The sequence below is a fragment of the Bombus pascuorum genome, chromosome 6 (genome assembly GCF_905332965.1).
Source record: "Bombus pascuorum chromosome 6, iyBomPasc1.1, whole genome shotgun sequence".
NCBI classification, from domain to species: Eukaryota; Metazoa; Arthropoda; class Insecta; order Hymenoptera; family Apidae; genus Bombus; species Bombus pascuorum.
This window is the reverse complement of record NC_083493.1, coordinates 7,122,790-7,148,998: the sequence shown is the minus strand read 5'-3', so window position 1 is coordinate 7,148,998 and position 26,209 is coordinate 7,122,790. Positions and strand designations below refer to the sequence as shown.

Below are 26,209 nucleotides of genomic sequence, written 5' to 3'. Positions count from 1 at the left end.
TGTTCAAAGAATAAAATGTACCATATTATCTTTTTTAACGAATGGTACTTCCTTAAATTATTCTAGTGTAGATTACTTGTTGGATTCGTAACACTTTGCTTTTTACCTTAATTAATAAAATGTATCTCACGAATTTTCGGACAATCTTTCGATAACTCAATCGCATGAGAATGTTTTACGTAAATAAGTACATATTTTATGCTACTGATCTTTTTACAGCTATGATGTGATATGTGTTTCGCTGTTACATGCGAAGCTCGGGGTTCTGGTTTATTTGAGCCACGGTGTGAAATATAGTACATACAGCGACACTCGTATCAATATTTGCACACCACAGTATGCGTGACAAGTTTGATATATATATGTTTGTGTATAATAGTTTACTGCTATTTAATATATTAAAACAGATTGCAGTTGGTAAAAGTATATATTTTATTTATTTAGTGCACATAGTAAAATATCGCATGTAGGATATTGTAGAGGATCTAGACTAGCACTAAAAAAAATAGTATGGTGATTATTGCTAATAAACTTTTTAATACCCTGCAGAACTGTAATTACTGTAGCCGTATACATATTATTTACCGTAGTCATAAACGAAACTTCTTACGACCCACAGCTCCTCGACTTCTGTGCAGTCATTGAGAATGTTTCGCCTAGAGATGCGCGATTAACCCGGTGCTACTAAGTCGCATAATGCAATAAACGTGCTACTATATTAGCTCGTACTTGAACATTCCATCGAGTCTAGCAGGAAAAGCTGGAGGATAAAGAACGAGTCAGTGGCGGGCAACCTGTATCTGCTATCTAAGAGGAAACAAGTCGAAGGGTGGTAGGATGATGAAAGATACGATGCGCAGCAGCTGTAAAAACTATCTTTGGAATTAATTGACTCGATACACGGGAAATCGTGCTCTGAATTGGGTCGAATTTTGTTCGTATGGAAGAGAACAGTTCCGAGTTTAAGAATTCATCGTGAATAGAGACAAAAATAAAAAGATTATCATCGAAACATACACTACCCCTCAGAAAGTATACGGACATTTCCTTCTTTTTAATAAGATGTTATTACAGATGTTACTAATGAGATGTTAATTAAAAAATTACGGCCAAATCGAAATGCCGTGACTTTATTCTTTTTAATCATCGTAGCTATATAAAATAGAGTGTTGTGACGCGATTAAATTAGTTTTCAAAAAACAGTATACGATACTAAAAAGTAGTATTAATAATTGTCAAACTAAATAGAACTGACTTGTTACATAACAAATTTTCCATTTTCAGATTTTTTTATGCTTGAATTAAAAGTCAGCGTGAAAAGACTCCTGATTAGTCTTAGTAGAACCAATGATATTCAAATAACAAATATGTATATATAGTATAATAGCGACATAGTCTGATGCTACTTCTGAGCAATAGCGCAAGTGGATCAAAGTATTTTATCCAGAGATACGAAGATTACGAGGAAACATATATATGTAGAAAGGTTGTGCTACTTTCTGTCGAAAAGTATACATTGAGTAATGCGTTGGAACTTTTAATTCGTGTACAATGACAACCTGTACACAGTTGTTATAAGAATGCCCTTGTAACACTTAAATAAGAAGTGGATGCATAAAAGCGTCTAAATATTAATATTGTGAAAAAGCTCGCTTCTATAGGTATATTAAATTACAAAAACTTTTAGCGTCCATAGCACTTCTCGATACAGCCTTTTACGTGATACTATCAAGCCGCTATTAAGAATCATATTGCACGCAATTTCTATGGAAATTATGAAATAGGAACCACAAAGATAACCGCATTAGTTAGTTGCGTAACAGTAATAACTCACGCTTTACTTCGTTATATTCAAATGACTGTGACTCAGTTTCACTTTTCCTACTATATTTGCATATAATATCGACTAAAAGTATATAACTTGATTTCTTTCGTATAACTAGAAAAATTTGATAGATTTAGTCCTGCTATTGCTCTCGCTTTTTCTTCACATTTGTATTTCTTTAGATATCTTCTTCCTTTTTAATACTTTATCTATAAGAAGCAAAGAATACGCGAAAGATAGTATAATATTGAATATTAAAACCAAATATTTAAAAACCATCTATATTCTAATAATATTTATTAAAATGTAACATCCATTTCGAGTCATATAAACTCGAAAAGAGCAACAGAATTAATAAAGTAATCAGTTTTGTATTCATATTGACTATTTTATCTGAATAGAAAATGTTCTAATTATTTCAAGAGCTATACGCATGTCATTTTATTTACAAAACAAATTTATTAAACGTCGAACTCCTGCTCTCTTTGACGCACTTTTTGTATTTGACACGAACAGTGAAATAAATCGATAAGCGATCGATATCGCAACTATGAACTCGAGAGTCGGCAATTTGACCGCGAGAAATATTGAGCATGCGCAATCGATGGGTACTGGTCTGCGCGCATCATTGTACGATGGATCAAGGAAATACGCGCGTTTGAATCAAAAGAATTTCAAAAGCATGACTCACCGTCAGGATTGGTGAAGTATCCCCATGTGGGGGTCGCGGTGGTCGCCGATTGGAGGACCAAGGCCAGAATACTGAGGGCCAGAGCACCGGCGGCGCCTCGCGCCGCGACGGCGCGCTTTTCGCTTCGTTGCGGATCGGTTGTCGTTGTGGCGACCGCCCTTACACCTTGACGGCTGCTCGAATCGGTTGCCATTCTTCATGCCGTTTTCGTGTCTTCGCCGATCTCGTGTGCCACGCAACAATCCAATACAAACACTTCCTTCTTTTACTTTTCTTCCTTCTTTCGTTATTTTTTAATTCTTGCGTTCGTTCGATTCACATTCTCTTCTTTATGCACACCGACTTGTTACACTTGTTTAATAAAATCGGTTCGGGAAACTGTAACGATTTATCGATGCCCCGTGACATATACATATACCAAGGTATATGGTGGCTAATTACATCGGTGATGAACATTTCGTCGTCGACTTACTCGATAATCGAATATCATACACTCCCGATACGATGTCACGTAACACGTCGAGTATGGATAGGCGCGTGCAGGCGTGCATACACGCAATCGATAGTTCGAGGTGGGAGAATAAAGAAGAGGAGTAGGGAGAGGTATGTATCGGCTTAGGAGAATTCCACGTTCCGTGTCACTCTTTCTTTCTTCACTCGCCGACAGAGAAAGAAGCATACTCCACCTTTATATCGCGTGTCTCTCCCTCTCGCTTTCTCCCTTTTCAGCTAAAACCCTTCTCGCGTATATACGCACCTTACTACCTCGTGGCCCGAGCTCGAACAGAGACTTGAAAACCGGTTTTTGCGATGCGCGAACCGGCGTTGGCTAAAAATAAAAGCGCCTCGAATTCTCTCTTCTCTTCGCTGTTTCACTCGCCGTAATTTTCTGTCTTCCCGTAAGTAGGCGTCCCTCGTGGAAGAAATCTTCCGGGGATTACTCGCGATCGTTGCACGCGCGCACGCACCAAGATGTATCGAGTGTTCGATCATGAGCGATCGAATCGCGCGCGGTCGTCGATCAACAATCGCGTCCACCACCTGTCATCGCTATTTATCGACGGATCAAGATGGCGCGCGAGGAAAATTACTTCCTGAATAACTGGAAGCTTTTCATTCTGACATTCTGGATACTTCTACGCTGTGTCTTCGTGTGTGAAATGTTAACTTCACGTCAACATCTTTCTGACGAGTCAGAAATTATTAGACAATTTCTTCGACCGTGTTTACGAAGGTACAAGGCTTGAAAGAACAGGTAGTTCGCTAGGTTAGGTTCGTGCACGCTGGATATACGAACCGCTTGATATTCACTGTGGTGCTATAGTTATCGATCGTACGAGGATAAACTCGCTTCATTTCGTGCCACGTCTCCTTCTACCGCGTTTCGTAACCGTTCCAGCACTCGCTACATCTTGCCAGACCATCTTATCCGCTTCGGGTCTTCTCCAATGTCCAACCATGCTTCGTCCCTATCTCCGATGTGTCAAACGATTTGAAAATCCGTCGAGTATATCGGAGTTTCCCGCTCTTTCGCGATGCTTTTCGCTACGAGCCACACTCTCCTTCACTACGAACGTTACGCACCGTGTCACTGTGTCACGACGTATACTGGCCTCGTATATGCACGCACACGCGTCGATAACTGGTTTTCGAAGAAATTTCGTCGTGTTGTACACGTCTAACGTGTTACGATATGTATACGAAGAACCTGAATTTCGTTGGGTTCTCCTCGCGCGCGTGACCAACGAAACAGAAAAAAAACCTTAACGGAACGACGACACGTAAACGCAAAAACAGTGACCCGCGAGATGTTTTGTACTTGCGTATTCTAGCCGCGCTGCGTGCATACGAGACAACAAGAGGGAGAGAGAGGGAAAGTAAGGAAAGAAAGGAGAGCGAGGGAGACGAAAACAGAGAGAAACAATACGCGTACGCGAGCCTGCGCGCTGCGCGGCATACTGAGGCGACCGGCACCGTCAAGCTGACTCGAATGCTCCTCACCGTCGCGTCGCGGCTTCTCCCTTCCTCTCTCTCGCACCATTTACCGCGGCCACTACCCAACCTTTTCTTCTCTTTCTCTCTCTCTTTTTCGCCCGACTCTGTCCCTTTCTTTCTCTCATTTTTCCTCCCTCTACACTTGCATTTGCATTGCTGTCGTATGCTTTCATAGCCGCCGCCGTATATGCCCGTTACAATTGCATTCTTGGAATAAAATGCTCCCCAAGTATGCATCTTTTTTTTCATCGCGGCTTCAACTTGAGCATCCGGTTGAAACAATAAATTAGTCGATAATTTACGGGTCTTCAGCATTGTGATAAATGGAGTGTTAACGTTAATTTAATTGGCGTTAATCGATTGTTAACAAGTCCACTGCTGATGTATTTCTGCTCACTGTAAAGCATCAAAAAGCTGTAACTTATTAAATTAACATCATCATTGATTTTGGGTGATTTTATTAGTGATTAATTGGATTAAAGAAAAGTGAGACACTTGTATTTTATTTGTTCTTTTTGTAAATGTCTTTTAACAGCAGTCCTGTTGACGTAATGTACTTGCGTATTCTCATTTTCTCGCCTGTTTTATTTAACACTATAAAGATGTAGACACCGAAGTCTTGGAACGATGAATTTAGAAATGGACCACATGATACGTATCTCTCGCACCTTGAAGTTTCGATGCAGCCGTATATACATTATGTCTGCAAATGACGCAAAACCTTGTCATGACATTAATCTTAGAATTTTAGGTTCTGAAGGCTTGATATTGCGAATTTATATCTTTAATATACGAGGAGAAGACGCTATGATGTGTATGTAATGCTATATGTCTTTTCAAGACAATAAAGCTGTCGTCACCAGTAAATTAGTTTGCGCATTACTTATTTGAGATAAGAGACAGTTGTTCCAGTTGCTCCAAGCCTGAAAATTTATTGCTTTAGGAATTCACAATCGTCATTTGAAAAATCTTATTTATTTCATCGTATGTTCAATTTATATGCATAACTTAAATACTCCTAAGATTTTATAAAGCAAAAACACGATATAGTACTTTCATACCGCATCGACTATTATTGAAACAGCTGACACGTCTAAAATAAAGAAATTAAGAAAGAAAAATTGATTAAAGTTGCAATTAGTACAGAATGGAATGACGAAGTTAATGAAAAATCTATACTTGTTGCTTTTCATTTCCAGAACAAAAAAAATAGTAAAAATTGTTAATGTATCATACATGATATGATTTTGGTGTTGTAAATTGACAAAGAACTGGTCGTATCAAAGATTCTTACATTCTTGCACGAACACTGACAAATATCAAGATGTTATGACGTAGGACTATATAATTGCGGAAGTGTAACAATATCCCATATGTTTTACACACAATAAAAAGGAAACGCACTCGCATGCGTATGTCATGCGAACTGTTATAAGAAGTCAACGTGAGCAAAATACGTGGTGGCATCGTTATTAAATACCAGGGCCATTAGTCGAGCATCGCCTTAAACGTATCTGATTTAATGCGTCAACCATAATCTTGTTCCTCTTTCTCACCCTGTATGCACTTCCAGGTATTTCCGTTCGACTTTAAGCGTAATTAATATTATCATATAATGTGCTAACTACGCGATCCTTCGTGCAATAAAGTAACCACTAACGTAGAAACTTTATTCTCATTAACAAGTTCCAATAATATAAGAACTTGTTAATCTTCTAGTTTTCATTGATCGTTATATATTAAATATAATCTGTCAATTGAATATATCTATATTGTATATTACACAAATATTTGCAAAATATTTAACAAAATTATATAGTGTTGTTCATAACGCTTTGCAATACAGAGTATTTTAATTATGATTTACCAAAAATTAATTAATCTCGGCAACATTCGTACGCTATTGTAATATACGATACTAAATATGTAATAGTAACGCGAAGTACGTGTTTCATTGCGGATAAAGTAATTAATATTTTCTCATGAACAAGGTATGCTACGTGGTACCTTTTCACGGATTATCCTTCGTACGCTCGCAACAAATTAACTAATAATAATAATAAAGTCCATTCCTTGGCATGTCGAAGGCTTGATGAAATGTAGTATCCTACTCGCTCTCAAATTATGGTTTCCTTAGCAACAACGATGTTTCAGGATAATAAACTCGTAGCCCTGCGAGGGAAACATTACGCGAAACTCGTTATTTCACGACCGATGAATTGCGGATGCGATTCATGAAAACGCCGATGTCCATCGCTGATCGTTTAAAACCTTCCGTCTTATGCGTTGAGACGAAACATTTCACATCAAAAGTTCTTGAATCTTCCTCTTCGAAAAATGAAAATTAATATTTTGAGTCAATTTTATATAATGAAATAAATTTTTTAGTGATTTTCCTATCATTTCGTATTCTTTCCAATTGTGAGTCAATTGATTAATATTATGCTATTAGCGATACTTTGAATACGTTGATCGATGTATCAAGAGGATTATATTTCTGAACAATTTGGGTGAACGAATCCAATATTGGCAGTGGAAGGAACACTGCCTGTTTAATATAGTAATGTCTTTGCTTAGTGAATAACTGAAGAGTATATATATAGTTAATCGATCCTTTTAAGATATTAGCTGTATTTTTAAATGATAGAGTTTAATGTATCATTATCGTCTAAAATTAATATCGTGACTATTCTTTTTTAAAATTATATCGATTACGAATATTCCACAATCTTAAGATCTTATTAATATCTACATGTAGGTACATATCTGTTACCTATATACCTAGTTTCAAATCCATTAATAACTTGGAAATCATAAAAATTCTTAAACTCGTTAAATAGTACTACGTAGCACATGATAAGCGATATCAGGCCATTACGGCAGAATAAGAAATAAGCATTTGTTTCGTTTATAAATTCTTGGAATATCATTTCATTCTTCTCATTCGTAATAACGTAACATTAGTAATGGATTTAAAACAAAATATATTAATATCATTAATGTCCAAACTGATCCATTCTAACTGAACTGTTTCTTTACTTGTTCAGGATCCAATTTAACTTTCCTTCGTCCATGAGACAATGGAAGTTTCGACAATGCATCTCTCGCATCTTCTCTCGCGTACGTTTCACATTTACTATATAGAAGAATGTACAACATTCGTGTTCTTGTTAACTACTAGAACAGAGAAACTTCTAACTTGTTGGTCGATCTTCTTCTTCCTATTTCTAATCAGTATAGAAAGTTTCGCACAAAAACTCATCGCGATAATTGTTTGCTACCACAATGATCTTCTTATGCTATCTCTACTATGATCATGACTTAAGTAAGTCAATTATACCTTTCCAATCAAATAAAAAATAATAGTATCAATTATACCTAATATGTTGTTACTTTATTTAATTCGACGAACAGCAGCGCTTAAATTAGAGATTAACAAGTTCGTACCACATAATAACTGTAATTAGCACTTTTTCTAGTTCATTTTATAATTAACACGTTCCGTGACTTGCGTATCGTCAACAGACGATAGATACCGACGGCTATAATTTCTTATCAACCGAAGAAAATATTCGTTTATTTATATATAAATGTAATATAATGTAAATTTGAAAGGTTTCACGCTATTAATAATTCACATACGTCTGCCCTGCGCATTAAGCAATTCAAGCCGCTAATGAATTATACGTACAGAGAAAATCCATAATCTATCTCTGTCTCTACAACCTGCAACTTCCAACTTACAAATCCACCACTATTATTAAAATGATTTATTGTGCAAGTATTAATAATTTATTATACCCAAAATTCGTGTCATAAATTTTTCTCTAACTTTAATTTTATTCTCTTGATCCTTAAATTCTACAAAAACCCTTAACTTTGATGAAGATCCAAATTCTCGATACAAAGAAGAGCGCATATGCTACGTGTCTCCGTATACCATCTGCTTCAAAATCCTCGGAGATGAGTATCTGGCAAATGTCCAGTCACCTCGATCCACATATCAGTTCGCCATCAATTTCGTCGTCTGGCCCGAACTTCACATTTCACATTGAAAGACGCGGCTAACATAGAACACAGAACGCTGTTACTCCTCTGGTAGAGTCTCGATGGATCGTTGTCGAGACAGCTCGTAGCGGAGGCTCTTCAAGGTTGCTCTGCCCGCTCTTACATAGTAATCTTACGCAATAGCACGCAGAGGGCTGGGTGGTTCGTTCAGGGGTGTCGCGAGGACGAGCGTGAGCCTTGGGCAAGCGTGGAAGCTCTGTCCGCATCCCTGCGTTCAAGGTTGATTTATCGAAGGTCGCGACTTTTACGAGCACGCCGCGCTCGTTCGAAAGCGAATCACCGTTAACCATCGCACCGGTGCCGTACGGTTCTGCAGCACGTGTTCAAGAGGCGGGAGAGTCGATCGATCGGCCGATAAAGGTCGAACGGATTCGCGGAAGATGAATCCCGTGGAATCCGTCACGGATATCAAACGTGATCGTAAAACGAGCGCACGATTATGCAAAGGAAACTGGCGTTGTTATGCATACAGTTCTCGATTATTTACGGCGCGTCTACTTAATGTGTATTTTGCGTTCGATTGATCCTTTTGCGTTCGATTGATCCTTTTGCGTGTGCGCAGGAAATACCTTTTGATGCATTGCAGCTTACGCGAGGTTATATTTTAAGGGAAGGGGATATTTCGAATCTCAAAAAAAAAGAAAGAGAACGTGAAATTCCAACGTTTATAAGCTTCGTATGAAAAACGTATTTTGGTGATTAATCCTTCTGCCCTTTCCTAATGGTAGAAATATCTTGCAATGTGTTGAAGTGGGTTCCACTTTAAAGAAAATTCCACATCTTTTCTAATGTTTTTGCCATTGAGTATTGTTTAACTAAATCAATTTGAAGGGCTCTCAGCCTCATAGCCTTTTCTAGGATCCTTATATGCCTTGTACAGATGATGCAATGGGGTACAGACAAGCTAGTTTTTAATTAATTATTTAGTATTAATTATTTTAATTGTTATTAGTATAAATACCCATAGACCTATGGCTTCGAAGTTCTTTCATAAAGTAACGCGGATCTGGATTAGCATACATATTATACTTAAACTTGCTTAAATATATTTTCTATTCTACATTCATCCACGCATTTCCTCCCACTCTATTACGAGATAAAACCTTAACACAATGTATCGGAGTTTATCTTACACTTTGCAAGAAATATTTCATGTATTCTTTGATTAAAGTAGCAGATATATCGCTCATAAATTCAGGTAAAAATTAGTTCACGAGATATCTTCTCTGCGGATGCGGCAGGATAACGATACTAAATGTAGGTCACGTTAGGATGTTTCGTACGAAAGAAAAGAGTTTGAAAAATTTTTGCAAATACGTTCTTTAAAAATCTTTTTTATTCCAAATGACAAATAGTTCTATATATTGAAGATCAAATGTTCAAGATTTTTAGACGCAAAGGGTCGAATTCTCTTTACGTTAGCATCTCCATCACCGTCATCCTACCTGTTCTAGTAAAAACAGGTGTAACGAATAAGATTTAACAAATTGTTTCCTTAGGAGGTTGTAACTATTGACTTAAGGGTTGTTTTTAATATCAAATCATAGCTTAGAGTTTTGCTTTCCAGTTATTTTTCTACGCGAGTTTTCTACGGCCTGTTATTATCCCTCGCGTTGGATTTTCATGTTCCGTGTTATTACTTCCTGGCTCGCTTCTATTTATCCTGTTTTCTCGCTCAATTTGCAAAACGCAGATAATTACGCGATAAAAGTACAAGATAATTACATCTTTCTCCATTATGAACAAAATCATTGCTATTTTAATTTACATATTTTCACTCCAGATTTATTGTATTCACAGAGCACTACGAGAAAAGAAAAATACGCTGTACTTTTCTTAACAACCCCGGATCCTCCTATCAAGCGGCTAGTTGGTAGGTTTAATAAAAGCAACTTTGCTTCATTAGGAAGTTGCTGTTATTTCACTGGAGAACGAGAATACGCACGAACTTCCCACGAAAGCGTGCTTCTCGAAATTACGCTAAAACTGCGTACAACCTTTCCGTTTTCCGGTGTACACGATCCTCCTATCATCTCATCTAGTTAGATTTTCACGACTGAAATGGAGGCACGCGTGTAATAACGTCACGAAAATTAAAGATCTGGGATTTGAAGGTTTTCATCTACATAACACAGCGTTACCAGTTCGATCGAAAGAACGAATGACTTTAATTTCGTTTTGATCGGGTCAACGAACTCGTAACTTGAACGTCGAGAATTATCAGCGCGATTAAAACGAAATATCGGCAGGAACAAAGGAATGTAATTAAGTCGTTTGTTACAAAGCGGAGCGAATTTCGACGAAAAGCTTGATTATCGAACCAGTTGCACATCGATCTTATATATGGAAACAGCTCTTCCTTCAAATAATTAACCATGCACGCGTTTATTAACAGTTATAACGTGCTTCGACAGAGTTTCATCAGTTTTACGATTTCAGCATCGGTCGGATGTCACCTATTGATCAGTAAATATGCGTTTCGATGTCATAGTTGGCTATTATTTCTCGTTAGTTCCAGATAGTGGTATTTGCGATGTAGAGATAGGGAGAGAAAATGAGAATTTATGCCTTCACGATTGACACATAGTATTTAGATTCTCTTATCGTTATTTAAACAAAGTGGCATAGCTGTTTGTATGAAACTTTATTTGTTTCAAATTTTCTGAAGTATATTTGAATGGAAAGCATAAAATTCGAGATTCACGTAGTTTCGTGATTGTTATGTTATTACAATTATTCAGCAATATCTGAATTCTTTGAAATTCTATGACTTCTCTAGTCTTTCTTAGAACAATTGTGAAATATTTCGATATGAAGCAAACTGTTAGGCAACTACGTATATGTTACTTCGTCCTCTTGCGAATCTTATCTTCTCTCGCAGCGGTTCTCCCTCTAATGTTTCGCTATCTTGAGAATGAACATCAAAAATGATAGGAGTCGTAGGAAATCGAACCGTGGTTCGTTGAACTCGAACCTCGTGCAAAACGTGATCCAGAGATCGTGGTTCCTTCTTGTGTCCGTGTCATCGAACTCCGTGATAGAGATTCCGGCCTCGATTCCCTCGCTTTCACTGCATAATATTTTCTAATCCACAAGAATTGTTACAAAACATCTATTGCGTCGTCCGAAAAGTTTCTTTCGTTTTATAAAGAAATAATGGATAGATAACATTTTTCGTTTTATATTATTTTATCGAATTATGTATGATCCCTTTTGTTCTATCAAAATAAAGATCACAACGTTCGACAGATTAGGTTTCACGTTTGTATAAGAATGCATTGCGTTGTAAAAGACGGGTTTGTAAAAGAAAAACACTTTTTGTATCTCGAAGACGTCTATAACGAAGGTAGATTTAATTTTCTAACGTTGTATTACCATTTAACATTTATACAATTCCCTCTTCTAACTTCTAATCTCTAGTTAGCTCCAAATCTTTCAACAAATTTTTGTCTCCAGTAGAAACAATTATTTCACGGAAACTAACGTAAATATATCTAAGTAATTGTATTAATTATTAGATGAAAAGTAACTTAATAATTATTCCATGGAGAAAGTTAACGCCTAACAATAGGCAACGATTCTCTTTTTAATTACAATCGTTAAAGTATATTAAAAAATCATTAGGCATCGTTCTACGTATATTCTGTAAAATTTTAATCACTTTACTATAGCATAGTTGAATCAACAAGCTATTTTCGGATGTCCATGAAACAATTTACCATGGAAAATAGCATAGGATACCATGCATCCAATGATGCCATTACTGAAATGAACGACACATGACAGCGTGTAATAAATACTTAGATGACCATGTAATCTTGAAATACTGCAGCTATGTTTACTCGTTCTAAATAAGCCGCAGAATTTCGCTATAATACACGTGAGATATAGATTAAGAGGTTGTTATGATTTCATCATCCTGGGGAGCACTCTATTTTTCCTTAACTAGATTACATTAGCCAGTGCAATTACACGGGGCGACACGACCTGGAAAACCAATTGACCTAAGTCCAATAAAACGTTGACACGTGCGTGACGAAAAGTATGACACGACCCGTCAAAAGGATCTAACAACTACGTCACGTAGCTGGTGACACGAATTTCCAGGTGATCTATTAATTTACCACTTCTAAGTATCATCTCAAATTGATCAGATATTCTTATCGCCGAAATTAATGAACATTGCTTGCATCAACGTCAGAGTTTAAGGGAAACGATACTCCTAAACTATCAGCAACAAACAAGATGCATATCGAGCGAAGAAAAATATCCTCTAATAAAGCGCCCTTAAATTGATCATTTAAATTGCCAAAAAGCAATTACACGAAATCTGTGTTTCCGAACGAGGTCAATTCCAATGCGAAAGAATGAAATACACTCGCTACCGAACAATAAACAATACAATACATAACAATACACCGAACAAGTGGCATTTAAAGCAAGCGGAGAATGCCCTCAATAAAATACCTCATAAATTGCGAAAAGAAATTGCACGAAATCCCTGTTGTCAAATTTTCTCTACCATCCCATAAACGAAGATCGACACCCCGTAAAACTGCCCCGTAAAACTGTCAGATACCTACCTAACGAAACTTCTTTCGCCATGCCGAAAAATCCCCAACATCCGCCGTGTCTCTTTCATTACCATGATGTAAAGATTATTTACTATACGGAGTCGACGGGTGGCCCGTAGGTCGTCGTGGTTCCTCGAGGTTAACTCGTTTAACCTTCTCCTACTGCTCGTGTGCCAAGAAACAGCGTAAGAGAGATAAGAAGGTCTGACCGATCCGCGATTCGTCTCCGTTCGATCCTCGACTTCCTCGTGTTTCGAGGACGAGGATCCTCGCGTGGATTGCGATATCTCGCAAGCACAGCAAGATATAAGTGAAACGTACGTCACGATCCAGTTGGTCGACCCATTCGATCCGGTACTGTACTCGTCGTTACATCGTTCTGGGAGGTCGTGGCAGATTTCAGACGTCTCGTTCGCTTCGTTTCGTGTTCTGGCCGAGTTTCAACTCGTGACCAGCTGGCTGGACAGCTCGTCTTGTCGCTTCACGCCGACGTTCGTGTCTTACGAATTGCTTCGTTCCCTTGTATTAAGCCTTTCTGTATTAGACACGATGTTTGCCTAATAGGAAATTTATTGCGACTCCTTCGCAGTATTTTTTCATGTATTTGTTTCTTTTTGCAATGTTTAGTAGTCAATGCCAATTGGCTTTCGATCGTTTGTTTGTTTCGGAAATTTGTAGTTATCGTGGTTTTTCTGTCTTTTCTTTTGGATATTCTCGTTCCTGCTTCTTAAACACGAACATTTAGCTTAGAATTCTTGTCAATATTTCTGGAAATTGCTGCTATTATCCCTTTGTGCTATGGTTTCTCTGCTTTCTTTATTTCGTTTGATAGGTTCGCAGACTATTTGTTGGAATTTTAGCAAGTTAATGAAACGTAGAACACGGTGCAGACAACAGGCAAAGAGAGGGAAGTTATGTGCATAAGGGGATTACGCTTCTCAAAGTTTCAAGTAGAGATTCTATTGTAGAGTTGTGTTTCATCGTCTGTACGAAGTTATTTTTTATCAGACGACCTTGATACGTGAGAGGATTTAACAAGCTTTGGTCTCCCATGTCGTTTCAAGTTCGTGTCTCTCGAACGTAAAACTTTCCTCGTGATCCTCTTCAAAGGGAAGCGTAACACGTTTTTCATAGTAAGTTTATTAATAAAATAAAATATGAACAAATACAAAAAGAATAAACCCTTACCTACACCAACATCGGTCAAAAGTTTGCACTTGATACGTATTTCACAGAAACCAAGAATTTAAAAAACAAAAGTTAACTTAGAATTCTGTCATCTTACGAAACTTTTTTAATATTATTATTTGAATTAATAATAAAATTAGCAGCCGATAGAATGCAGATACGATTGAAAAGTAATTCCAAAATTCCAAAATGAAATCCAAAGCGAAATGTTTGGCTGTTAGTTGTACAAACTATGATTAACATAAACAGGATTTCAGGAGAAAAAATTACTTTTTTGTTACATATATAATATATATTATATTTCCATATAATATATCGGTACATGTACATCCACCTTCCGATACGATACGATAACATCCATTATTGTATTTTTCATTAATAATTAGTAATGCATACACGTGCGTTTAAAATTTGAGTAAGAGAGATGATTAATCTCGTGTCGTGAAAACGCGAGTTTCTCTCTCTCTCTCTCTCTCTCTCTCTCTCTCGTTCTCTCTCTCTACATCTCAGGAATCAATTTTATTATATAGCTTCGTTCGATTATTCTACGAATCGGCCGTGATCATCCTCGTCAGCGATAAATCCATAGGACACCGATGTCTGATTATTAAAAGTGACTAGAGGAAACATCAATCAGAAGACAGTAAAAGACCTATAGAATTTTTCTATTTCAATTTTTCTATTTCGTTCAATTTTTGATCACCGATCAAACGAGATGACGGCCTGAAATATCAGAGAATCGAGCCTGATGAAATGCTTTATTCATTATTAGTTTTATTAGTTTTATACAATCTTTTTATATTTTTTTTTTTTTTCTTTTTTTCTATTCCTGGTGATAATTATTTTCTGAGGATAACAGGCACGATTCTCGATTACACGATAAGTGTCTTACGAGGAACAGAAAGTTTCAAGGGATTCATAGCAAGTATATTGGCAATGCAAAAATCTATCACAAAGCAAAACGCATGTTCGCTAATTTTTTTCCATTTTGTACCGTTTTAAGTTAATAACATTTAATCGAGTTTTCATCGAAAATAATTATGGAGCATGAAGTAATCAAAGGCTGACAGAATGTAGGCGAGTTTTAACTTAAAACGTACATCTCCTTGCGCTAGATACAGACTTACAATTATTGTTGCATCGTTCGTTCAAAAACTTATTATCGTCGTTCAAGCAGAAGAATCGGTTTCCTTAATGTACGAACCGCTTCGTATTCCTTTTTTACATGCTACTCGATAGTTCCATTCGCCTCTTAGAGAAACTAAAAACCACCTATAGGAATGTAGTAAAATGCTCAGTCAAACTTTATTTCTTTACTTCTCGCTACGTCTCGATGGGGTTTGAGATTGCGCAAGGCCACGAAGTCCATCTTAATTAACAATAAGAACAAAGAAACGAAAGGACGCAAAGTGTAATAATTTCATTTAAAAAATGTAATAAGAAAACATAAGAGTAATAAAAAAATGAAAGAAAATGGAGAACTGGCTGTGGATGAAGTTTATCGTTCGAGTATAATACACGAGGGAGGTAGATACGAGATGTGCGCAGGAAATATAAGTAAAGAAAGATACCAACCAAAGGAATACATAAACTTCGTCGAATATTTTCAACGATAATTAAAAAAAAAGGTAACAGAGAAAAATACCATAAAAATTCAACCTCTCCGCGATGCACACATTCGAAAGCTCGCTATTTTATCGATAGGTTTTTCTCAATGACTGTTTTTCTTCCATCGCATGCCCCAAATGAAATTCTATCGGAATCTAATCGATAACACGTAGAACTTTTAGACCGTGAACAGCGGACAACGGTAAAAAATTTGTATAAGAAAAACGCTTAAAACTGCAAAGCATTCGCAGATGGTGAAAAGAGTAATAGTATGAAAGAGGAAAAATTTTGAAATGGAATTGTACGAGTGGTGCGGATAATCGCGTCGCGTGCTAAAAGGAGAAACGTTCTCGCCGAAAGAAAGGAGAAGACGGAGGAGCCGTTTAGCCCCATTTCTGAAAGAGACCCATTCGTTGACACTGACAGTTTGAGCCCCATAAATTGCATCTGCAACTGGAACTGTAGCAGCAGTCTTTTGGTCGGTGATCACAGTTTCCACCCCGTCTTATGCAGGCTCGCCTAAACAAGTAGATCAACGAGGTACGTCTACTCGAGATTAGGGGTATCTGAATAATACGTTGCAGAGACATCGAGACAACAATGGGAGAAGGATGCGTGTAAAAATATTTTCCAACTTTGTTGTCCAACCTTCGAGCTGCATGATCTATCAACACTTTGACTACCACGTTGGTCATATACGACCAGCCACAGTTTCTCCTGTGACGCCACGGTGGTCATTGATGAACGAAGCACTTGAACTTCTTACAATTGTAAAAATTGTATGAAACTTGACAATTAGGGCATTTTGAATATAACAGATAAATAGAAGATACTTTGAAATAAAAAGTGTCCCATTGAACAATTAAACATTTTTATTAGAACATCAATAATAAAAAAATGAGAACAAATCTTGCATCTAACGGTGCATTATATTTGCATCCATATCTTTGAGGAATAATCTACGAATATTATTATAAAATGTTATATTAGAAAATAATCGTAAATGCTGCTTTATAATCATATAATTGAAGTTAGAAGTGTGCACATACCTTACTATTATATAGAATGAGCAAAGACTGTTTACTAATATCTTGTACACGTTTCAACAATATATTCTGCACGTTTTGCTTATAAACAAATAACGAATGCGAATGGTTTGTTGAAATAAACGAAGCCTTGTTATAGTATGTCGCTATCAATTGTTACCAAGGCGCCACGGTGGTCACCGGTGACCACCAATGAGATAAACGGTCCATTGGGGAAGATGTTGTTTTACATCATCAATTTATTATAATTTTGCCATTATATGCTTTGAATAATAAAAATATTCCCGTGGCGTCCTGAGCGAAACATGTGATTTCGGCGTGGCAGTCAAAGTGTTAATTAATTAATCTATTAACCATTCTTCGAATCGTTTCTCTCGAATGGAAAAATTATTTTCTGCATATAACTATTCCGTGGATAGCAGGAAATTAAAAGAGTATTTAAAAACTATGTCAGAAGAGGAAATTTTAATTCTCGAATAAAAAATATATTAACCGTTGCAAGTGAAATTTATAGTGGATAGAGAAGATTCAAATTCTTTTTAATTATTTTCTCCAACTGCTTTACTGCTAAAGAGTTTTATCTTTAAGCTTGTTGCAATTTTGCCGTCGAATCAGCAAAGGAAAGTATATTTTAATGATATGCAGATTAAAGTCCAATCTTAACGCGAATGAGGATGTGCAGCGGTGTTTTAATTCGGATATCGCAGCGCAAAGGTTAATTGGAAAAATAAAAAAATTTCTAGAGTTCTTAAAATCCTTAAAGGTTGATTTTCTATTTAACGATTTTAAGAAAAACATGCAAGTCTATTTAATAAAAATATAAAAATTCCAGAAATAATATTTGGAATAGGATGGGGAAGGATAAAAATTGGGTACAGTGATACAATAAATACTCACTTTTGTTGAGCAGCTCTCATCAGATTCTCCAATGCGTTGTCTGTATAATCCGAATCCGCAATCTGCAGCGAATCTTCCTCTGTAACGCACATTGAAAGAGTCGTTAACACCGTAATTACGTTGTTAGTAGAACAAAGAATAATTACAAAAAAGTATAAATCGTAAAAATTAAAACTTCCATTCAAAAAAATATTCATTTTTTCCCACTAACAGTGACAACAGCAGCTTTTTCCGATAATACAGATCACAACGAATTGCATTAGTCAGAGAAAAATCGAAAGGTACAGAAGAAAAATGGTACAAGCGAGAAAATCTTTAATTAAAGGAATCCGCGATGAAGCTGATAAATTTTGACAGAGAACAATTTCCTATAAAATTCTCTAAATAGATACGATGCATTTACCACTAAGAAAGAATTCTTTCTGTCGGTGGAACATTTCACTGTGCAAACTTTTACAACAGCTACACTGTATGAATAGTAAAATAAGTACCTTTACAAAAGAATACATCAACAATTACATAAAATTACTAAGAAAGAGAACACTTTGAATAATTCAGGATTGCTTTCTGAACCGTTGAGTGGTCTGGTCTTTGGAAAAATCGGTTTCCTGATGGAAGGAAAAAGAAAGTATCGTATAGCTAGGTCGATCAAATGCGGCAGCGTCCATTAACAGAGTTCATAAAAGGGTAAATTGTATTGCGAAGAAGAGGAAAAATAAAAATAGGAGCATTTCCTGAGCAAACCCTTTCAACGGATATATATATTTAGTTGGCGTGGTCGCCTACGTTGTTCTCTACTTATATTTCATGCAAATTGGTCCGCTTCTTTCGAGGATACTCGTTTCGCGAATAACGACATCCAGCTCGGAATTATTGGCTCGTATTTTGCGACAATGTAAAGAGGATTACCAGATGTAACACGCGCACCTGGCGAAATCGGAACAATAGCTTCGTTTTATTTGTTTCAAAAGTTACAGCCAATTAATCAGGAAACGTGTCAGAAATTGTGCAAATGATAGTAATAAATTCTGCAAGGAAATGATTTAATTCATCTAGAGGATGAAATAAATATTTGTAGAGGAAGAAATATATCGTAACAGGTTTGCAATTGTTGAGGAACTTTTGTTAAAATATCTTTCAATTGTGACTATTTATTTTAATCTGTGAAAATGGATATATTTTGTTATATTTATGTATTATTGAAGTTAGATATTTCACAAGGATTTCAGGATCCTTACATTCATATTTTTGTATAGTGTTGTTATCCTTAAAAACAATCATTGAAGCATAATTTGTTATTATCTTAAACGAAACGCAAAAGAACGTTTATCTTTCTTTAAAACAATAATTATATCCCTCGTTATATTCATTAATTAGATGCAATGAAATAATGATCTAGCGTTAATGAATGCTATGCTACGTACGTAATATTTCTTTCGTTTCTAAATGTACGCAATTTTACAATATGCTATGCTTGAAATCTTCGCGTAAAGATGTTAATTCAGTAGAATAAGTAGAGCAAAATTATCGACAATTTTGCTAATGCGTCTCGCGCGACAGCGACAAATTTGCGAAAGGCGGTTGGTTAAAGACTGTGATTCAAAAGAATCAATTCCTCTTTGGTGAATCCCATTCAATACGATCCAGTGAATGTTTCCAGATAAAGCGAGACATCGCGTAACCGTAGCAAAAGTTTCATTCAAGAAATTATTCGAAGCGAGGAAAACATTTAGCGAAGATATTCGTAGTTCATTTTTCAATGTAAAATAAGTGAAGAAATAAAAGATTGTAATTGGCAATTTATCACAGTAAATAATTCGAAGGAATTTTCAGCGAAGTGGAAATTCGAAAAATTTACTTCCACGCGATGAAAGATGTTGAATTTAGTTTTTAAAATGCAAAAGTCTCGAAGAAAAAGTAAATTATTTGATACGCGTTACTTTATGAAAATACTTTGCACAGCGGATCACGTAAACCATTGTCCTTAACAGGGAAGGTATTAAGGTTTGCAAAGATCTTGATAGAATCTCATTTTCTACTTTCCCCCCCCCCCCCCCGAAAGTCAAACATCATCGTCATCCTTCGTAAACATATTATTTGAAATTAGCATATTAAAACTGTGGTTAAAAAATGTTTGTTAAAAATTTCCAATGAAAATTTGTAATATTCAATTTAGTAATTTTAAGAAATTTTATTTTAAGAAATAATTTAGAAAATTTAGTAATTATTATTAGAAGAAGATTCAATCTCGATTTCATTCGTCGGAGTTAAAATTTTGAAAGATTTCAAATTATTTCAAATATTTAAACAATCTGATACGAATTGCTGTATCATCAAGTTCGTTGAAGCGAGCAAATGTGATTTTTCATCGGAGAAGCACCTCGAAAATTTCCCAAATAATTTATTTTAACCACCATCCTAATATTATATTTTAAAGCAAATTTGACATTTTATACTCTGCATGAACAGGTTCTTACTCTGATCCATCGATGTCGTTAATCGCCCCAAAAAACCCTACCCTACCCTTCCAATCTCTTTCTCAAACACTAAATATTTATCAACGAAATCTTATCATAAATTCCCATATTAAGTCCTATCCAATTTCCATAAAATTACCATTAAAACAAAATAAAAAAGGGGAAGTAATACCACCGGAACAGATACCTACAAGATCAACCGATTTTCCATTCAACTTTCTTTAAATGTAATCATTTGAATTACTCTTCCTTCGGTTAGGTTCAACGTATAATCCACTTTAAAGTTCCAATTCCAATTCCAATGTTCCATTTACCAGAGTAATCCTTTGATCGAATGGAAAAATCAGTTCGCTCGAGTTCCGATCCGAGGTAGGTAGCTGATATTAGAAGTCGACCCACCAAAGGGAATTCATTAATTCGTGAGGAATAAGCCCAACTCTGGATACTAACGGAAACAGATCGTATGGTAAACGCGCAATAGCAAATTGGTTACCCGCGTTTCCTCATTTTCTTTGTCGTCTGTATTCTCATCAACAGCCTTAAAACAGGATTAAGGTAATCCAACGCGTTGCCTTTGCCTCTCGTCTTTACTTCCGGTCGCGCACAACAATGCTGTCGATGTTTCAGTATTCTCGCGATATCGAGGAATTTCTTAGGAAATTTCCTCTTCCTTTGGTCAAGAGATTTTGTGAAATTTTGCAAAGTTTCCCAATGGAAAATTATGATCGTTTGCTGGAACGATTCGGAAGTGAACCGAGCATCCAGTATTCGTTAGATTTTTAAATCGATAGTCGTAATACGCGAGCTACGACACCTATTCTGGTAGCAAAGTTATTTGGTAGAGAAATTATACGCGTATTAAATTGTACGAGTATCTATTTAGTAATATTTTCATTTCTGATACCTCCGATAAGTTAAATTTAATAAATCGTAATAATAAAATAAATTATTCAATATTGGATGATTTATTATTAAATTTTATTTAGCCGAGCTTGAAATTTAGTAATTTACACAGGAATATAATTAACAGAGGAAGGAATGGAATTTACAAAATTTCACGTATGTGTTTATCGAATGCATACCATATGTATCACACTGTCGTAGTAAGCGAAGGTAAAGTTAATATGAAAAAAATGTATTCGTTTCACAGGAATTTCCAATATATCGGAAAATTGTATTTCGCAAGGTTCATTTAAATTCACGTAAAATCTTCCACATTAAAATCGACCACTGTCACCCAACTAATACACTCCATGCTAAATTTCGTATCGTACTATACGCGTGTTACGTAAGATTTCCGGGCGAAGCCATCGAATCTAATTATCCGCACGTTCAATTAAAGTATCGCCTAAAGCGGTTAGCCAGATCGACGTTGATTTCATTTTCTTTTCAATCATTGATTGTTGCGTAACACGCTTCCATCGGATACTGTTTCGTTCGCACCAATTAGTTACCGTGATAAATATAATGTTACCTTGAAAACGTATTATTTGTATCGAGATATTCAAATCCAAAAATTATATTCCATTTATTAACCAACTTTCCTCGAAACACTTAACAAGGTTCATCGAAATTGAAATTAAAAAATTGTATGTTAACAACTTTTCAGGGCGTAATCTTTTCACTGCTTCAAATTTTTAAACATTTAAATATACATAGAATGAAAGGAACTATATATATATATGCTATAAATGTACATAAAAAGAAAGCAAAATTGGTGAGCATTGTGACAATATATCGATTTTTCAGAGAAGGCGTAATGTGTAAGTAATCGCTACTTGAGCGAACATGCCAACGCAGCAGATTCGAATACCAAACGTCTGATTTCATACGGATTTATACTACTAGCCGCACTCTGCAGAACGTAACATGGCTCTATCGCGTTAAATACAGCGTATCGCGATAAACTAAACTTTATTGAATTTCTTTTAAATATCTAGTATAGAACATTTGAAGTGCAACAAATTTCTAAAAATTATAGAAGATTTCTATCGAAATGTCGTAAAGGATTTGTATGAGAGAACGAAAAATGAGAGAATATTTGAGAAAGAAAGCAAAATTTACAACGAAAAATTGCTTCTCTACTCTCGATATTTGAGATGTAAATTCATACTGTTAAATTTAGAATACTTTGTTTTACGTTCAGGATGTTCATTAACTAGCAAAAATTTAATTACGTTTATACTATCCTTCGGGGAGATAATTAATAAAAATGAATAAAATAGGCGTAAAATTGAATCGATTTCGAATTGCATTTAACTATTTAGTCTCGACAATTTAGTGCAATTGACATTTAAATATCATTATCATTGCAATTGGACGCTTCGTGATTGTCACGACAAATAATCATTAGCGTACTAATGCGATTAGGATATGTCGATCGTATATCTTTGAAACACGCTGGTTAAACGAGTTTAACAAGCTTTGAATATGAATGGAAAATCGAACGACTGCAAAAATAAACGATACTATATTTTCTTCCTATTTTATCACCCACGCGAAGCTCGAATTACGTCTCGTTATTATGACGATATCTAAGTTCACTTAAAACGACCTAAACTAGAAATGTCAAAACTCGAAAGAATCTAACAACTAAATATCGTTCGATTGAAATTTAAACAAACTGAATTTCAAGTTAAATTTGAGAAGCAATCAGTTTCAACCCCCAACAGGAAACACCTACGCTTTACTATAAAATTTCTAAATTAACCAAGATTTTGCGAATAGCGTCACTCCCCAAAATCTCTACTATCTAAAGACAAGCAATTTTCGATCTTCGATTCACCCTGGACCTTCTGAAAATTTGATGATTCCCCACAGTCACCACACCGAACGTCATCTTCAAATCCGCGTCGTCTTTACCTTCGCATCCAATCCCTTTAATTCATTCGCGATACTTTTCCAATTGCTTTGCGAATCACACTCAAACGCAGTCCAGAAAATTAAATCGAAGAAGGAAATAAAACGAAACAAAGAGAAAGAAGATTCGTTCGTTACTCACCGTCATCGATGTAGGGGCTACCAAGAGTCCTGTCAGCGAAGACGACGAACAAGCAAAACAACAAGAACAGGCTGGACTTCATGTCTTCCTCTCAGATAGAACAATCAAGGATCGATTGATACGTGTACCGGAGATAGCTGACTTCTACTCGTAGAAGGATTCGTACCCTTTCCTGACCGTGGCCGAGGTGCAAGTGAGGTTTCCACGTCGGACCGGTAGCTTATATAGACGCGGGAGGCGTGGCGATCTCGCCCCCACGAGGATCTCTTTGCGGAGGGTGAGACCGTGGATAAAACTTCGGTTCGAGATTCCATGCGCTCGTTCCGCGATGTCTAGACAACGTTGTACTCGCTGCTTTATGAACCAGGTTGGGAGAAGGTTCGTAAACCCAGGCGAGGTTAGAAAGTGGAAAGGTGAAAAGGGGAAGGGGTGGTGCTTTTTCGAGGGGATGCCACAGTGAGCTTAGGGTGGCCACCACCCTTTGAACGAGCAACTGGTTGCGAAGCAACTGGTAACCTCGCTGTATGCCTATCGGTCCGATTATGTGGCTCGTAATACGATTTACGTTTCCGTCACGTTTCCCATCCGGCTTACCTTCAATCGCTTTATTTATTTTGCATCTACTTATTTCTGCGTCCAATTCTTTTCTCCAGTTCTATGTATCCTGAAATAAGATTGCAGAAAGAGCATTTTAAAATGCTGGTGTTGAAGGCGAGTTTGAAAGGGTTGGCAGAAAGAAAAAGGAAGGATCAGAACGCGCAAGATGAAATATCGTAGGTTTTTTTTTTTTATAGAGAAAGTTTGATGCGATGGTCTTTTTATGGGGATTTTACGTTCCCGTTCCGTGGTGTTATTTTGATGTTAGGCGAGGGTTGAATTGGCACGGTAAAGGGATAGGAAAAGGGTTCGCAAAATTTTTGATCTCAGAAAACGGCAAAGTACATATTTGATAAAAGTTCATAGGGCAAGTTTCATAGCTCCACCTACGATACGAAATATTTTAGCGATATGCGTAATACAAACTTCATTGGAAAGCAATAAATGAAATAAATAACAATTAACTCTTTGAAAATCGATACGCAAAGAATTAATATAAAATGAACAATACACTTATAAATAAAGGAAATATTTTAAATTGCATTACTCGCGGAGAAAATAAACTGAAAAATAAAATATGATTTACCTAGATAATCCTGCAGTTATAATCCACGTGTATCGTTAAATTTCCTCCCTCAAATCTGATCTTCCCTCGTTCCAAAATTCAATTTACGTTCCGTTGTATTCGCAGCTTCAGCACCATGTCTGCTTTCATTTATACATTACCGTTTTCAGAGGATAAAATTGTGCTTGTTTTAACTATCATTGGTTTAAATATCGTCTATTATACTCGTAGTCATATCGTCTACACAGTAACATTAATTCACGAGATACAGACACTGTTTATTTTTAATTAACGGGCAAGTTTATAGCAGTTTCGGGAAACCGCCCTACGCGAATATTTTTCTTCCTTTCATTCGTTATCTCTCATAATGTATTATTCCATCTAGCCAGTCAATTACGAAACTGTGGTTATCTGCTCCTTTTTAATAAGCTGGTTGCTTGTTATAGGACATTAATCTTCCTATATACCAAACAGTGGTACAATGGATGTTAGTGGCAGGGATTAGAGAGACTATATTTTATACTTCGCGTATATCCATCCGCGCAATGAAAAATTATTTTTACATTGTTCCATCCTTCTGCTAGTAGCTTCAGGCGAAAAACAAATCTCAGTTAAATCAAATTTGTATCATATACCGATTATCGTTAGCTTTGTAGCAACAAATCCAGAAACGTATGGGCGCAGCCCTATTTTTCTTTAATTTGACATTAAAAAATGTATCGAGGATCGTTATTAATTTTGAAGTAGTATACAGAAAATATTTGCAATTTTTCCCTCAAGATTAATTTTTTCAACGAAGTGTATTCTTTTCAGTAAATTTAATCAATACGATTTGCAAAGCTAACAAAAATCTATTTAGCGCAAAAGTTTATTATGGATCTCACCTCTTGAAAAAGAAACACCGAGATTTTCTCCACTCTTCTTCTCATTTTTTCTTCCAAAGAATAAACTGGCTTGTTTCGCCTTATAATTCCGTTTGACCATCGAATTTGCAGTTAATTCGGCCGTTTAATTCTGAAAACGCATTGATTCGCTCCGTCGCACTGCAGCGATTGGAATTAAATGCGATTCGGTTGACTCATACTTTGTTTCATTTACGTTCCATAATCGCAGCACCGAACAGTGTTTCAATTACCGTTAAACAACACATACAGTGTTTAAATTTTTAATGTTAAAGAATTCGAAGGAAGAATACTGTGAAATTTTACATCCGTTAATACAAGTTTAATCTCCATGTGTATTAACGTATTGATAAAAGTTTAATTCAGTGTGCAATATTTTAACACTAATTTTCGACCACGTATTTATTAGTCGAAAATAAGTTGAATAAAATTGAACGTACAATATTTATGTGAACGTTAGAATATCGACTAAATATAAAACGAACAAGCACGTATTCTATAGCTTGATCGTACGTCCAATATGCGCGAAAGTTTTTGGTTTCCAAAAACCAAAACCATCGTTTTCGAGCGTTTCATTTTTCATTTTCTTCTCGCTTCCTAGCGCTTCTACTCGAAAATGTATACGAGTCATAGAACGACATTCTCTTCTGCACATAAATTCCTGCTAGAAACAGTATGCATTACGATAAAGGAAAAGAAAAAGCAAGGTCTTTTACGTTTGTTGTCGTCACAACGAGACCTCAATGGAAAAAACCATGCACTTTTACATTTCTTT

The 26,209-nt window shown here is 36.1% G+C and overlaps 2 protein-coding genes across 4 annotated transcripts in view; both read right to left on the bottom strand.

The window, feature by feature from the left end:
* Window positions 1-4,501, bottom strand: part of LOC132907800 (uncharacterized) — a 56,721-nt gene extending 52,220 nt beyond the window's left edge. Inside the window, exons 1-2 of one of the 2 annotated variants that reach the window (XM_060961205.1) lie at window positions 2,989-4,501; window positions 2,517-2,894 (exon numbers count right to left, since the gene is read on the bottom strand). In XM_060961205.1, the coding sequence (XP_060817188.1) occupies window positions 2,517-2,709 (193 nt within the window). In that variant the 5' untranslated portion in view covers window positions 2,710-2,894; window positions 2,989-4,501. Of the gene's footprint in view, window positions 1-2,516 lie in introns of both variants that reach the window. The other variant, XM_060961203.1, reaches the window with a different exon arrangement.
* A 10,633-nt stretch (window positions 4,502-15,134) lies between these two features.
* On the bottom strand, window positions 15,135-23,587 carry LOC132907812 (U8-agatoxin-Ao1a-like). Of its 2 annotated transcripts, none has more exons than XM_060961219.1 (3): window positions 23,371-23,587; window positions 17,893-17,971; window positions 15,135-16,495 (listed from the first exon to the last, which is right to left on the bottom strand). In XM_060961219.1, exons 1-3 carry the CDS (start codon window positions 23,450-23,452, stop codon window positions 16,333-16,335), a joined length of 324 nt encoding a protein of 107 aa, XP_060817202.1. In that variant the 5' UTR covers window positions 23,453-23,587; the 3' UTR covers window positions 15,135-16,332. The 2 variants fall into 2 exon arrangements, with proteins under 2 accessions (XP_060817202.1, XP_060817204.1); XM_060961221.1 differs by having other exon boundaries at window positions 15,135-16,468; window positions 23,371-23,585.
* Between the last annotated feature and the right edge of the window lie 2,622 nt (window positions 23,588-26,209).

Bases quoted from the DNA above. Each gene is read 5' to 3' on its own strand.
- LOC132907812 (XM_060961219.1), bottom strand. From the start codon at position 23,452: ATGAAGTCCAGCCTGTTCTTGTTGTTTTGCTTGTTCGTCGTCTTCGCT. The intron at 17,972-23,370 runs GTGAGTAACGAA...TGTGCGTTACAG, and splicing joins TAGCCCCTACATCGATGACG to AGGAAGATTCGCTGCAGATT. The intron at 16,496-17,892 runs GTGAGTATTTAT...AATCTCGAGTAG, and splicing joins ATGAGAGCTGCTCAACAAAA to ACGTACCTCGTTGATCTACT.